Here is a 17,033-nt window from a genome sequence, read left to right as displayed (position 1 = left end):
CTCAGGAACTTCTCTATTCGGCAATTTCACTCCTTCAGGAACTTCACTTTGTTTTCCATCACTGGTACTCGGTAATTCGTCTTCTTCCTCTTCTTCAATTACCCCCAACTTCCCAGATTTTGGATTTCTGTTCCTTACTCCAGAGCTTGTTCTCTGCCTTTCGATACTCTCCTGGTCTGAAACTTCTTTTTGTTCTGCTTCTTTGTCTTCGATAGAGACAACCGAATCCTCAGTTATCTTTCCCTTTAACAGATTCTCTTCACCTTCAGAATCTATTTCAATGATTTCCAAGTCTTTTCTTGTCAAATTTCCATTTACTGGCACAGTTTCCAGATGTCGACTTTCTTGTCGATCTTCAGAATCTGGATTTATTTCACCTTCTGTTTCGCCTTCTGCTTCAGAATCAGAATCATCTGTGGTATCACTTTCAACATCAGAACTCTCAGGAGTTGGTACTGGAATAGTATGACTAGGATGAATCCAGCGTTTCAATCCTCTGCACTTTACAGCATTAGTAGTGATCAAAATTATTTGCCTAGGCTTCTGCCATCTAGGAGCTAGACAATTCCTTCTCCGATGTACTTTCGTTCTGACCCAATCGCCAGGTCTCAGATCATGTGTCAAAACCTTTTCATTTGATTGTGCTTCAGTTCCCACCTGATTAGACACAGAAGTTACCATATCAGATAACCTTTTACAGTAATCCAAAATAGCACTGTCATTTATGCTCAACAGTTTACCTACAGGTACAAAAGCTTGCCTCATAACTCTTCCCATTAAAATTTCATGAGGACTCAAACCTGTCTTTTTATCTGGTGTACTTCTTAATGACATCAAAACAAGTGGAAGAGCATCAGTCCACTTTACACCTGTTTCAAGACACATTTTTCCAATTCTGTTTTTAATTGTTCCATTAATTTGTTCAACCACCCCAGATGCCTCTGGTCTGTATGCACAGTGTATTTTCTGCTCAATGCTCAAAGCTTCGCAAATTAACTTCATCAGTTTGTTATCAAAATGGCTTCCTCCATCACTCTCAATAGTGACTGGAAAACCGTACCTTGGGATGATTTCTCTGAGCATCAGTTTTGCCACTGTAATTGAATCATAATGTCGTGTAGGGAAAGCCTCTACCCATCTTGAAAATAAGCAAACAATTACAAGGACATATTTCAAACAATTGTGTAAGGGCATTTCGATGAAATCCATTTGTAACCTGGTAAAGGGACCACCCTCTCGACCAATTATTCCTGTCCCCACCACTGATTTTCTGTTTGGATTCATTTGTTGGCATGACAAACACCTTTGACAAAAAGATTCTGCAATAGTTCTGAACTTAGTATTGAACCATGTTTCTCTGAAAAGTCTAACCATAGAATCTCTTCCAAGATGTGCTGGGCCATGATATAATCTGGCCATGTCAGCAATCAAACAATTTGGTAAGACCACTCTGCCATCTTTGTAAACCCACACTCCATCCTCTTCACGTGGTCTACAATCTGATCTTAACCACAAGTCTTTTTCTTCATCATCTGCTTCATTTTGTAAATCTCTAATCTCATGCCATGTTTCTACAACTGTTGTTAGCATTAATGAATTTGAATCAGTTTCTTTACTCCTTTCTCGATTGTATGAATAATTTTTTCTTGCGCAGTATTTAGCCGTTTCATCTGCAAAGGCATTGCCCTTGGAGATATAATCAACTCCTTTAGTGTGCGCTGCACACTTAACAATGGCGATTTCTTTCGGCAATTGTATTGCTTCAATTAATCTCCTAATGAAAACTGCATTTTTAATTGGTGACCCTGCTGATGTCATGTATCCTCTTTGTGACCAGAGTTGTCCATAATCATGCACAACTCCATACCCATACTGACTATCAGTAATGATGGTAACTCTTATATCTTTTGATATTTCACATGCACGAATCAAAGCAATCAATTCAGCTACTTGTGCTGAACGAACTCCTTCAAGACATGATGCTTCTTCGACGTCTTTAACTGTACAAACTGAATATGAAGCTTTCAAGACACCTCCTTCGGATCTTAAGCATGAGCCATCTACAAAGTAGACAAAATCCGATTCAGACAAAGGTCTGTCTTTGATGTCTTTTCTTGGTTTAGTGCGGAATTCCATGACATCTAAACATTCATGTTCTGTTTCAATGTTATCAACAATTTCAGAATCAGGCAGTAATGTAGAAGGATTCAGATTCAAACATCTTGAAATCGAAACATTATCTGCTCCTAGTATGATTTTCTCATACTTTGTCAATCTGCTACTTGTTAAATGCTGAGTCTTACCTCTTGTCAGCAATATTTCTACTGAATGAGGCACAAAAACTTTCACAGGAAATCCCATAATGATCCCCTCACTTTGTTCAAGACTAATACTTGTAGCTGCAACTGCTTTTAAGCAACCTGGTAATGCTTTTGCAATTGGATCAAGAACTGCAGAGAAGTATGCAATAGGTTTCTTTAGATTTCCATGTCTCTGAATCAACACAGATAATGCACATCCTTCTCTCTCACTGCAATACAGTTCAAAATCTTTCTCATAATTTGGCATACCTAAAGCAGGTGCTTGGCATAAGCTCTTTTTCAGGTTCTCAAAAGAATCCATCTCAGTATCATTGAGAATAATTGGATCTTTTACATCTGATTTTGTCAGTCTTTGTAGTGGTTTTGCAATTACTGAAAATCCACTTATCCATTGTCGACAGTAACCAACCATTCCCAAAAACATTCTGACCTGTCTTTGTGTTCTTGGCGGTAACATTGCTTGAATCATTTTTATTCTCTCAATTGTTACTTGTCTTTTTCCTTTTGCAATTCTGTGACCAAGATATTTTATTTCTTGTTTGCAAAACTGTAATTTTGCTGGGGACACTTTATGTCCGTCTTCTGCAAGACGATTTAACAGAATTATTGTGTCTGTCACACAATTTTCTCTTGTCTTAGCAGCTATCAACAAATCATCAATATACTGCACTAATGTAGACCTACCAGGTAAGTCTAGGTCTTCTAATGATCTTTTTAACAGTTCATTAAAGATTGAAGGACTCTCTGTATAGCCCTGTGGGATTCTTGACCATCCGAGGGTCTTACCTTGGAATCTGAAAGCAAAGATTTCATAACTGTCTGGATGTAAAGGAACCGTAAAGAAAGCATTGCAAAGATCAATGACTGTATACCATTCAGCATCATGTGGAATTTGGTATAGAATTACTGCTGGATTTGGAACCACAGGACAACATGGAACGACAATTTGATTAACCTTTCTCAAATCTTGTACGATTCTAAATGTTCCATTTGACTTTTTAACTCCCATAATTGGTGAATTACAAGGACTACTCTCCATTTCCTTTAATACGCCTTGTTTAATGAATTTTTCAATAATAGGTGTAATCCCTTCAATTGTTTCTGTTTTCATTTTATACTGTGGAATGTTTGGAAATTCTATTCCCTGTTTTAAAGTAATTTTTACTGGATCTATGTTTTTCATTAGACCCATTTCGTTCCCAGTAAAATCCCATATTTCAGATTTCACTGTTTCTCTGAGTTCTTCAGGCAAATCTTTCTTTTCCATTGCAGGAAACAATTTTGTTTCTTCTGCTTCCATCATCATCATTGTCATTCTGTACAAACCATCTTCCTCCATTGTTTGTAACTCAACTCCATCAGGAGAACAATATATTCTGCAATTCATTTTACATAGGATGTCTCTGCCCAATAGATTCACTGGACTACTATTACAAACTACAAATCTGTGTTTGTCTCTGTAATTTCCAATTTCAACTGGAACTGGATCAGTTAAGTCAGTTTTAATTTGCTGATTACTTACTCCGACAACTTGGATGGTATCCCCAGAGAGAGGTAGGTTTTCTATTTCCACTGATCTAACAGTAGAACGGGTAGCACCAGTGTCCACTAGAAAAGTGATGTCTACATCATTAACTTTCCCGTTTACAAAAGGACCAGACTGGTCAACCTCAAGAGTGGCTCCAACAACACACTCTTCCTCCTCTCTCGGGCACCGTCAGCAATAATCATCAGAATCACTGTCTTGACTTTCTGTTAATAAAAACTGTTGTGAAGCATTTTGCATTTGAACTCTTTGCTGCTTTTGCTGTTTTTGCGGTTTTATTACCTGTTCATTTCCCTGAAATGCCACGTTTGGATTATATTTTTGAACTCCCCCACAATTCGGAAAAGGTGGTTGTGGCAATTGATCCTGACGATTATTCACCTGTTGCTGTTGCTGTTGCTGCAACTGTTGCTGAATGTTTAATTCGTTTAACCCCTGTTGCATCTGTAGCTGTCGCTGCAGGTCAACACCATTCTGCATCTGTGGATTCAATAAGGGATTCTTTAAGTTTTTAGGAGGATGAGGACACTCGTCTCTCCAATGTCCAATTTCGCCACAATTAAAACAAGGTAATCTTTGTTTCAACTCCTCAATCTTTGGGCTAAATTTCTTTGGGAAATTATTACCTTTAAACTTTCCTTGTATCTGGTTTGTATTTCCAGTTTGAACAAAATTAGTGTTCTTATTACCCATGCTGGCAATCTGTTGCTCAGCCACTTTTACCTGAGCCCACATGGCTTTCTCTTTGTGCTTCTTCTGTCTCACTTCTAATTCATCACTGCAATACTTAGCCTTTCTTAGAATATCATCTACAGAAAGTGATTGCCATCCTACAATGCTATTTCTGATCATGTCTCCAATTTCAGGTTTTAGTCCATAAACAAATCTATAGACAAAATGACTCATATCTTTTTCATCTAGTTTTTCATAACCACTGTATTGTTTAAAGATTAACAGTAGTCTTTCATAAAAAGAATGAACTGATTCTTTTGTTTCCTGTTCTGTCCTTTCTATTTTAACCCAATCGACTTCTTTGGGTGGAATTTTGTTTTTCATCCAAACAATTACCTTTTCGTAAAAATCCATTACAAGTGGATTTGGAGCACCTGTTTCTTTGATTCGCTCAGGTTCTGTTTTTGGCCAACTAATCGATATTTTGCATTCTGTCCAAAGATCTGATGGAACGACAATGTCAAAAAATCCATCTAAATCAATCCACAGAACTTTTGACACTTTGATAAATCTATCCACTTGTCTGTACCATTCCACTGGTTTTTCCCTCAATTTTGGAAAGTCATTTGTAAACAACAGAATGTCCTGTCTCGACCAAGGGACATGAACATATCCTCCACCTGCAATTTCTCTCATTGGAAATTGTTTTGACAATTTTTCCAATCTTTCATCTTCCTTCTTTTTCGTCCATTTTACTCTCCACTTATTCAGTTGTCCTAGCTTTTTGATATAAACAATCAAATCTTTTATATGTAGTATTCTTCCCATTGAGTTCAAACTCTCAATGTCACTTTCTGAAAAGTCTAATCTGTAATGTTTCGCAAAATTCTTTTGTTTGCTCACATCGATTTCAAGTTCCGCTGCTAGATCCTCTAGTTGATCATATTTATTTTTTGTTTTCCACTGAATGCTTTTGCAAATGAACAGTAGTTCATCATCTCGATAGTAATTTAAACTATCTGGACCGATTGTTCCGATTATTAATTCTTCGATATTTGCTTTTAATTTGGCCACATCAAGTTTTGGTGTGGTTACCCTGACTTCAGGACTCCCTACATCTGATATAGCACCCATTGGTGTTTTTGGAGATAAATCCTCATTAAAGGTTAAATCAGGCATTCTCGATCTAGTAGAGTTTAATTCAGATAAGTCTGAATAAAATTTTTCAGCAACCCTTTGAATTTCTGTATTTAAAGGAATAGTTAATCCTGTCTTGTTTGTTTCTCTTTGGTCAAATACAGGTTGAACAGGACCAATCGTTACTGGAACTGTCACAGCTTCCATGCCTTTTGTCATTCTTTTAATTAATTCTTCTTTAGATCTTAAATATTCAGTAGAATCGACATCTTCAACATTTCTTGCCTCTCTTGTATAATCTTTTGGAGCTTCTCTTGCCCTTGGAGCCATTGTAAAATGTCTACCTTCATTTCGAGCATTATCAAATTCTGGTCTTCTAGGAGTTTCAATGATTTCACAATTATTTGGATAAAGTTTAGGAGCTTCATTAATTGGAGGTGCACTCGGTGAAGTTTCAGTAGAAACCACCGGAGTAGACCATGATCTAGGAGGTCTCAAAGGCTGATTCTTTCTAGCTGTAGTATATATTTCTTCCATAACTGCATCCTCAGATTCACTTTCCATAGATTTCCCAGCAGGAGTACCCATTACCATTTCTTGAATTAAATACAATCCTTCACTCATATTTCCCTGTCTCAACATTCGCAATCTATCTTCATGAGTTTCTCTTCTCCAAGGTGGATTTTTAGAAGGTCTTTTAATTCCACTAGCTTCTCTTTGTAACTGATACATTTCGTCTTCCCACTCAACTAATGCTTCAAATTGAGTTGGTCTCGGTTTTGGAACAAGAGCATTCATTTTCTCTCGTAAATTTCTCAAAACTTTTACATTAAATGAACCATCATCAGGCCAAGTTAAAACACCGTCGTTCTTAGTATAGCGTTTCCAACTATCAAACCATAAAACGGTATGATATCCATATTCACCTTCCATGTACGCTGCAGGTGTTTTATACTTATGAAGTAGTTTACCACCTCGCGTTTCGATTTTCTTGTCAGGTGAAAATAAATTTTTAAACTTCTGAAATAATGTTGGCTTTTTCTCAACATGTTTAAAATGATAACTCATTTTTAAGAGTTAAATCTAATTCACAAAATCGTTCGTAAAATATTTCCGGGATGTTCCGCAAAACAACCAATCCGTGCGCGAAACACACCAACAAGCCAATGACAGTTGAGTTACGTCACTTTTCTGCTCAACCAATAAAAATGGAGTTTTCCTGAATAACCAATTAACTTACAGATCGTCAGAGACTCAAGAGCCAATCAGAGTATAGTTTGTGACGTAGGTCACCCAATCCCAGCGCGGCTCTGTGACGTACACAGCAGCTGCGGTTTCTCTTTTCTCACTCCTGGCGCTTACCCCTCCTTCACAAAATCTTTTCACAGCGCCATTTTAAGAACACTTTTCAGTGTAAATTAATTCTTAACAATGACAATAAGGACTCATCTGTTCGTTTCACTATTTAGGATAGTTTACATACATTCAAGTATCCACACTTCGGAATAGACGGCGCTATTCACACTAAGGATAATTTTCAATTGTCAGTAGAGTAACCCTTACCCCACCCTTCTAACACGTATAATTATGAACTCGTTTTCCTCTGAACGCACCGCGAAGTGACAGTTCTAAGAGTTCCACTTGAACATAAAATACAAATCAAACTCGCACTTTCACACGGAAAATTCCCTAATTTCGAACACACATGAAATCCGTACAGGACTCTCACCTGTTTATAGAAATCATGCACCGTTAGCAAAATAACGACGTTATCCGTACAGGGCTCTCACCTGTTTATAGATATGAAACATGTACCCGTACAGGACTCTAACCTGTTTATAGATAATCATGCACCGACGCTACTTTACCCTTCACTCAAGCTCGGATATAACTAATACTCTTATCACAGTGAGTTTTATGGAAGGCGCTTTGTCCCTATTCTCATGCTGCTCTAATTTCTTAGAAAACCCTCACTATACAAGATTTACACCTAGCCCTAAAACTGTGCTGCACGGCGACAACACTATGGTACACGGCGATACCTCTTGTGATACTCGGCGATATCACTACAAACAGAACAGATGGCTTGCGTGACTAATTTCTCGCCACACAATCTATACCGGTATAGCTTACAGATAGCACGAATAACAAACTCAACACCAAATCTCCAGGGATCAACTCCTTGTCTCGTGCTCGCCTTTTCTTGCTTGCTCTCTCGTTCGTCCGTCTTCTCCTCTCTTGTGTGGCGGCCGGTGTATATGGTTCAGGCATCCAGTTTTCTGCAGTCGGCAGCAGGTCATGACGGGGTCCTGCAAACATCAACGACCACGGGGATCTCTGGGTGGTGCTGTGAGGAGTGCTTCTATACTCCCTCAGAAAAAGTTGTAGTGCTGTCTCTGGATCTTTCCCTTCTACCATTGCTATTCTCAGTGTTTTATTGACAGTCCTCATGAATCGTTCTGCTTCCCCATTGGCTTGCGGCCATTGGGGTGTGATTCGACGATGCTTTACCCCTAACTTTTGCAGGAATTCTTTGAATTCGTTTCCTTGAAACGGTGGTCCATTGTCCGTTTTGACCACCTGTGGAATACCAAACATCGCAAATATTTTGCTGAGGATCGGTTGGACATTTATGAAGCTGGTGGATGGTGCTACTTCAACCACTGGGTATTTGGTGTAACTGTCTACCAGTACCACAGTCACTCTCCCGTCAGGAAAACTACCAAAATCCAGGCTGTCCAGGGTGCTGGAGACGGCTCTTCCGTTATGACAGGTGCAGGGGTATCCGGCAAACTGGTCAACTGGCATGCACGACAGTTCCTAACTACATTGTCCACCTTTTCATCCATGTCAGGAAACCACACCTTTTCCCTCATTCTAGCTTTCATTCGTCTTGTACCTTGGTGTCCTTCATGAGCTAATAAGGTCGCTCGATCTTGAAGAGTGTTCGGGATCACTGCCCGTGACCCTCGAAGGATGAGTCCATTGTTTGCTCTACTGAGTTCATTGTGCACCCTCCAGAACTGGGACAGCCGAATACGATCTGCTTCATTCCAGTTGCTCACATTACGCAGGAAATTTTCCCATGATCCAGTGTCAATTGCTGTCTTTACTCGTGCCACAACGACATCATGGTCGTATTGAGTTACAATGTCTTCCGCTGCCATTGCTTGGGGACATGACAGTTGTGACACCATGTCCACAAATTCTTCGGTACGGAGTTCTTGGTCAGGAGTCTCACTTACTTCTACCTGGGGATGTCGTGACAGAAAGTTCGCCGGGTTCTTTGCTCCCGGTCTGTAGACTAGATCCATTTGGTAATGTTGGACCTGGATCGCCCATCTCTCAATTCTCTGCGGCGGGTGAGGTGCTGTTCCCTTAAACAAAGGTATCAACGGCTGATGATCTGTGACCATCCTGAAGGGTTGGCCGGTAATGTATAAGTGGAAATGATTGCAAGCCCACTTCACTGCCAACGCCTCTCTCTCGATCTGTGAGTATCTCGCTTCCGTCGCTGTGAGGGCCTTGCTTGCAAACGCCAGGGGAACCCACACACCAGGCTCCGACTCTTGTGTCAATAGCGCGCCCAAACCAACAGGACTGGCATCCACCACAATTTCAGTCTGTCTTGCTGTATCAAAATATGCCATTGTGGTGCTGTCTAACAATGCTGCCTTTACTTTGTCAAAAGCTTCGACTTCTGGTTGAGACCATCTCCAGGGGGTTTCCTTTTTTGTCAGATTCCGCAGAGGTTTGGCTATGGTAGCTAGCTGCGGGATGAACCGGGCACAATATTGCGCCATGCCCATGAAGCTTCTCACCTCCGACGCGGTGGTTGGGGCTGGAGCACACTTGATGGCATTTGACTTCCGAGGGTCTATCCTGACTCCTTCAGAGTCGAAGACGTATCCGAAGAACTCTATGGACTGTTTGAAGAATTGACACTTGTCCTTATGCAACGTGACTTCAAACTCAGCGAGTCTCCGAAGCTTAGCTTTCAGCCTCCTATGGTGTTCTTCACTAGTCTTGGCGTGGATGAGTATGTCATCACTGACATTCAAGACTCCACTCAATCCAGACAGGATCTCTTTAATGGCGTTTTGAAAGATTTCGGCCGCCGATGTTATGCCAAAGTTGAGTCTTTTATATCGCCTCAGTCCTAAGTGCGTCGAGAACGTCGTGATGTAACGGCTTCCTTCTGCTAGTTTTAGTTGATGGTATCCCGCATTTAGGTCTAATTTGGAGAACCATTGTGCTCCGTTGAGGTCTGTTAGTATGTCATCCACTGTGGGCATGAGATGCCTCTCCCTCTTGATTGCTTTATTGGGCATCCTCATGTCGATGCATATGCGAATTTTGCCAGGCTGCTTGGGTTTCTCAGCGATTACCATGGGCGATACCCACGGTGTCGGTCCTGTTACTTTTCCTATCACTCCCTGCTCTTCCAACGTTAATAACTCTCGTTCCACAGCCGACCTCAGATGAAAGGGAATTCTCCTGTGCCGCAATGCTATAGGTTGTATGGCCTTGTCAATGTGTAGTTTGACCGGCGGTCTTTTGATGGTCCCTAGGCCTTGAAACAGGGACGGGAACAATTGAAGGATTTCTTCCGTGTGCAGCGCTTTAACAGCATTAGCGAAGGCAATTAGCTTAAGGTCCTCGGCCGTGTGGCTGCCGACCAACAAATCAGCTTCTTTGTCAATCACATGAAATGTGGTCGTCAACTCTTGATCTTCGGCTTTTACTTGCACAGTCATTTTTCCTCGCAGGGGTAACGGCGTCTTGCTGCCATATGTGAGGATGCGAGCTTTCGATGGTACCAGTTGTGGCCGTGGTTTTAGCGCCTTGTAATGCTGAATGCCCATCACATTGATCGTTGCTCCAGTGTCTATAACTCCAGTTACCGTCGATCCATCGATTTGAATCTGACACTTTGCTGTGGTCTTTGCCTCCTCTTAAGTTCACTCACGAATGATACGTAGTAGCACTCTTCCTCATCTTCCGTCGATGAGTCGTCTAGCTGCTGCGGGTAGCGGGACGGTGTTCTACCCCCACTCGACGAGTGAGCATCATATACCTCTTCCAGGGCAAGTTGTCTGACCGCTTTAGACGGCACTTTCTTCCTGACGGTTCCTTGTCCTCTGAATTTTCCTCTGCCACCACCCCTGCAGACACTGGCGAAGTGGTTAAATCCTCCGCATTTGTCACACGTCTTGCCACGTGCAGGGCAGCCATCTTGGTTGTGTTCTTCATATCCGCAGGAGCCACATTGCGCACGCCGCTGTGTCCTGGTCGCCCATCTTCCTCTTCCTCCACGACTGCTGCTCCGCATGGCATCAACCCTTTCTGTCTTCACTGTCACTTCCGCGCTTGCTGAAGGGTTAATGGCGGCTTCCATCGCCGTGGCTCGTGCATCTGACAGCTCATGAGACCTGGCTAACATTAATATTTCATCCAATGTTATGCGGGGTTGTCTCAGTATCAGTGTCCTGAGGTGTTTGTTCCTGCATCCTTGAATCAGCTGCGCTGTTACTTCCTTCGTTTGATCATCGTCTGGACACGTGCTTATCAGTTCTCTAAGTCTGGCATGAAAGGCATCCATCGTTTCTCCTTCCCTTTGTCTGGACTGTCTGAATTTGAATCTTTCGAAATGAGGGTTCAATTGCGGATCAAAGTGTGCATTTAGCGCTTGAACAGCAGCATTATAATCTGTCGATGCTCCAGTGTTCGGTAGGTGTGAGAATAATTTGTACAGTTCGTCACCCCCAAAGTGCAGGAGCAAAGATCTTTTCACTTCATTCTCCTTTTCCCTCGTAGCCGTGAAGTAGTTATTTAACCGACTCAGCCACACTGCCCACCTTGGCGCTGCTGTGCCTGGGTCAGCCAGCGCACTAAATGGTGGTATCGGGTTGATTTGGGAGTGTGGCAACGGTTGGACAATTGGACCTACTGCTTGTTGTCCTGCCTGCCCTACTCCCGGTGCCGGGGCTGCTGCCTGCTGAGCTCCTCCTGTCGCTGCGGCGTCTTGCACAACTGACATTGTTGTGACTACCTAGGCTTGGTCTTGTGTGTCCGTCTTTGTTATGCAGCCAATCTTTCCTGGTTGGTTCTGCTCGTGTTCATATGTGCGTCTTGTGTTCATGCCACTTGGTGTTTACCGTGTATATCCTTGGACGTTGTTCAAAACAACACTTTTCCCCTATTTGTTATTTTTTTTTTCTTGTATGTGCCAATGCTTGATTGTGTGCCCTTCGATGATGCCACCACCTCACTTCAACTATGCAGCATACATATCGCAGGAGCGGGGCACTCCCGCGCAGATCACACACCTTCTAGCAGACTAAGGCTTCTTCGCGCGTCTCCGACGCTGGGGCAGGCCTCGCTGAGTCTGCGCATGCGCGAACCACCTCAAACGTCGACCGGGCCCTCGCGCTGCACTGCTGATCACCGTCGCGCCTCTCACCGCAGAGGTGTAGCCGCACACCGGCCTCCACGCAGCTCCACTCACGCTGAGCTCCGGTGCACACGCGGATGGCGGTACCTTCCTCTCCTGCCTTCCGTCCTGCACGGCAGAGCATGCCTTGGGCTGGGTCACGCCGACACCGCAACACAGGGATCGTCCCACTCTCCGGCAGGGTCCTGTCACCGCTACTACCACCCTCGTCGCCAGTGTAAAGGAGTGGGGACCGCTACAGCTGGGCCTACTAGTAAGTACAAGGCACACACAATTACTGGACACAACACCTGGGTTACTTAGTTGGAACGGAAGTCACGAGCAACTTCCCCCCGTTTATTTATAGCCTTCTGGCCACGCCTGGCCAGAAGGTGATATATAGTGTGATAGTGTTTCCGGGTCTCGCCCGAGACCCGCGAAACACTAGGGCGCCACAGTCATTATTTTATTTTATTTACATTTTGCATTGTTTAGATCTGTAGCGGGTTGTGAGTTTTTAGGGAAATAGGGTGGGAAGTAATTTAATTATAATAAACTAATTAATATTTTTATTTATTAATATTTATTTAATAGGGAGTTTATAATAATAATTGTGTTTTTACTTTTTTGGTAACTTTTATGTGTGGGCTGGGGGTTTATATTGGTATCAAGTGGGTAGTCATTTATTTTTAATTAATTATAATTTAGTTGTTAATTAATATTAATTATTCAATTGATAGTTCATTATCGTAATTATGTAATTAATTTTACGTGTGGGCTGTGGTGTTTATAGGGGTAAAGGGTAGGAAGTAATTCATTTTTAATTAAGTAATTATTAGTTGGTAATGAATAATAAATCATTGATAATTAATTGTGTTAATTATATTTTTGGAGGGTGTAGGTGTTGGGTTTATAGGGGTAAAAGGTGGGAAGTTATTTATTTTTAATTAATTAGTTGGTAATTAATATTAAATAATTAATTGGAAATTAAATATGGAGATTGTGTAATTAATTTTAGTTGTGGGGTGTTTAGGGCTGAAGGATGGTAAGTAATTTATTTTTAATTAATAACTAGTTGATAATTGATAATTAATTAATTGATAATCAGGGTAATAGCTTAATTATTTTTTGTGTGTGGGTTGTGGGGATTATTGGGGTAAAGGGTGTGAAGTTAATTAATTTTTACGTGTTTTAATTTTCTTTATGATCAGTATTTGTTTAATTCATAATTATGTTAATTATGCAAATACTTTTTTTATTTTGGATGTGGGTTAAGAGTTGTGTGGTGTTATAGGGTAGGAAGAAAAGAAACAACATTTATGTAATTATTAATGTTTTTGTTGATAAATTATTTCTAAATATAAATATTTATTTTTTTGAAAAATATTTTTTATTGTATTTAATGTAATATTTGTAGGTATTTGTGATATTCATTTAACATATTAATATGTTTTTATTTTTTTAATTTTTAATATATTTGTATTTTCGTTTTTAGCATATTTATATATTTTCTTTTACTTTCTTTAAAAAATATTTGTATTTTGTTGGTTTTTAATTTTTAACTGACCCAAGTGGGAATAGTACATTTTACCCCTCCGCAATTCAACACTTTCCCTATTGATGCACTGACTGGAGTGGTAATACTACATTTTATCCCTCCCCTATCTAACACTTTCCCTACTGGTGAACATACGGGAGTGGGAATAGTAAATGTATCCCTCCGGTAGCCAACACTTTCCCTACTGTTGCGCTCATTGGAGCGGGAACAGTAATTTTACCCCTCCGAAATCCAACACTTTTCCTACTGTTCCGGTCATTGGAGCACATATTTTAGTGTTTTGACGCTTTGACGAAGTCAATAGGTCTGCATTACTTAAAATGACACCCTTTACATTGTTACATTACATAGCTATGCGCATCCAACCCCACGCCATGCACTGCAATGGACATCTTACTTTACGTTAAAAAACATACAAAAGTCACTGACAAAAACCAAAAGTTTGTGATGTAATAGTTAGGAATTGTATTAATCTCTTACTTTAAACTTTTAAAAAAAATGAAATTCACTGAAAACAAACAAAGGTTAAAGGTATGTTACATTTATGTAAAAATGTCAGTTAACACATACACCGTTTTTAATATTTAAAAATGTAGCTCTTGTAGCACTCTTGTAATAGCACTTTACATACTACAAAAAGCAGTTAGTGAACAGGCTACAGGAAGTTTAGCAAATCTTTGATCTCCTCAGATCTCTTGAATTTTGAAATATGTATATGTTTAAAAATTGACATAGACAGCATTTGCATAAGTGCTGAAAGGGTATTCATCCTCCTGCAGTCCCAGAGATGTGGCATTGTGCATAAGATATTTAAAAAACGTCATAAACTAGTTATGACTATGGTTTACAAACACTCCGACCCAAGTAGTGTAGTGTAATTATCTCTTTGGGTGAAAATGCACTATTCCTAATGACGGCCATAGTAGTGCCACTATAATGGAGAAGTGTGGCTCAAATGGTTAGAGCGGCAGACCCTGATGCAGAGGTCTGGCCCGGGACCAGAGTTCAATACCCGCCTTGGGCTCAATTTCCTCGGACCTGACAATTCTCGCCTCGGTGCCTATTCTAATCATGGGTCCCACTCTGCGATTCTGGGCAATAGCTTGCTTAATCTCCACAACGGCCCCAAAAGCGCTGGGATGCCTGGTTTCACCCTGGGGGGTGCCCAGGAGTGGACACTCACAGGGAAAACCAGGAAGGGTTCCTAAGCGGTATACGGACAGCGCCGGGACACTACCTCAGGGAAGTAGCTCTGCGCTCTATAAATACCGGTACATTTACATTTACATAATGGGATTGCAAAGGAAATGCAAGATTGTATTTGTTATAACCATTCTCTTGTGATTAGTTGACATTTTAGTCGAAATGTTGCCCTATTGAATGTTTAAGTTAAGGGTACTTATCATTGATTTAAGAAGAGAGGAGATCCTTTCTCCATTTGTAATGTTTAGGAATTCATGCGCGATCCTCTAGACATGTACAGTTGTTTCCCTCTCTACAGCCCTTGAGACACAGAAGTGAAGCAGCGTATCACAAACACCTCATGCAGATTTCTAACAATCAAAATAGTGTCTAAAAATCAGGAAGAAATATCCTGCCCACCTACAACTCTGACAATTGTGAATATAGCAGATTTAGAGCCTGATTTAGATTTCGGCGCATGGTTTACTCCGTCACAACGGTGAAGGAGTAACCCATATGCGGAAATCTAAATCAGGCCATTTGTCTGAATCATTATTTGATGCAACTCAAACACCACATGATTTGCAATAGATCACAGCCCAGTAGATAATGCACTAAACAATCTGGCACTTATACATAACACAGTTGCTATGTGACACATTACCTTCATGAGTGAGTTGACCACATCCTTGAAATGGATTTGTAGTATGTTGCCTATGAAGGGCAATGGAGGTGGGCCAGGAGGGAAATGCTCTTTTCCTTTCCACCATTCTCTTTTCATTACTATGAGACATGACATGAGGAAAAGTAAGATAAGAATGACAACTTCCCAGATTTCCATCTTGGACACCGAAGGTCTGTGCTTTTACCTGCAAAATAAAAAATGCACTAATATGAGTGCCTTCTAAATAATGTAACACTAAGAGGCCGATCACAATGTCATTCGGAAAGGCTCCGAATTGGACCCGGTATGGCATAATCTGATTCAGAACCCTCGTTTCCAAACGAATCGTACATATTTCCCAACAGCCCATTAGGATGCCTGGAAACCATTCAAGCAGTCCGAATTAGTTCTGAAAGGCATTCGGACAGGCTGAGTCTTTCGAAGCTGAATCGTACAGCTCTATTGACATGGTTTCCGAACGAGCGATTACGAGGACCGATTCAGACAGCCATTCTGGTTTGGTCTGCCCGACACAAAACGAATGTCGGAGTCTGTCTTTGGGTCTCGTTGCAGGCTCCCCTTCACCCAGAGGCATCCAATTGGGGCCTGTGGGGGTACCCAAGGGACCTCGCTTCCCAACCATGCACAATGTGGCAGGCACCATGGGGTGCCACCACAGGGTGCAAGGTTTTTTCCAACCACTCCCTTTTTCAAATGGGAGCCTATGCTCTCGTTCAGAACACAGGCTCCCATTGAAGTCAATGTGAGTCCGACCTAACAATGTTGGGAAGCATCGTAATCGGTCGTTCGAACTTCCAGAACCTGATTCGCTCACAAACGATTCCGAGACCGATTTGTTCGCAACAGTTTCTGAATGACATTGTAATCTGACTTTAAGTATGAAACAATGTTGACAACAGTAAGTCAATTCAAAAGGCAAAATTCTATTGTCTCCTTTATCATAAATTTAATGTAAAGTTCCCTCAACCCCGAAAAAAACACGTCTTTCCATAAACATGTGATTTTCTATAAATGTTTCTAACATGCATTTTTGCAAAATTATGTTTGCATGAGAAGTCAATGAACCATAAACAAGTGCAAAGTTGGACAGAGCAAAAATGAGGACCTTCATCATTCAATTGATATTTTATGATTTATTTTATTATGGACAGCTGGCAGGACAAGTACGATTAACAATTATATTTGACCTTTATATGTAAACCCTATTAACCTCTTTCTTACATGTATCGGTGTAGACACTGTCCCAATCCTGTGACAGAAACCTTAATGGAGAGTACAGTAATAGCCTATGAACTGAAACATCAACCCGCAGATGTTTGAATACCACCTTTCCTACAATGGTCAGCCAAGATTTGGAGGAATCATATCTGTATCTACTGGGCTGAGGATAGGGCTTGGTATGCTATTTTAATCGTTTTTGTAAAGCTTCATTCACTGTGAAAGTTGCCTCAAGGTGCTGAGGTAGTTCTTTGACATTTTGTAAAAAAATGACTGGTATT

The 17,033-nt window shown here is 41.0% G+C and overlaps 1 protein-coding gene across 1 annotated transcript in view; it reads right to left on the bottom strand.

Moving 5' to 3' along the window:
* The window catches only part of LOC144781711 (cytochrome P450 2F2-like), a 797,810-nt gene that overhangs the window by 696,306 nt on the left and 84,471 nt on the right, over positions 1-17,033 (bottom strand). The window contains exon 2 of the mRNA XM_078660686.1: positions 15,514-15,718. Within this exon, the coding sequence (XP_078516812.1) occupies positions 15,514-15,690 (177 nt within the window). The 5' untranslated portion in view covers positions 15,691-15,718. The remainder of the gene's footprint in view (positions 1-15,513; positions 15,719-17,033) is intronic.

The sequence above is a fragment of the Lissotriton helveticus genome, chromosome 9 (assembly GCF_964261635.1).
Source record: "Lissotriton helveticus chromosome 9, aLisHel1.1, whole genome shotgun sequence".
Classification (NCBI taxonomy): Eukaryota; Metazoa; Chordata; class Amphibia; order Caudata; family Salamandridae; genus Lissotriton; species Lissotriton helveticus.
Note: the sequence above shows the minus strand (reverse complement) of the source record. Positions and strands in the feature narration are given on the sequence as shown.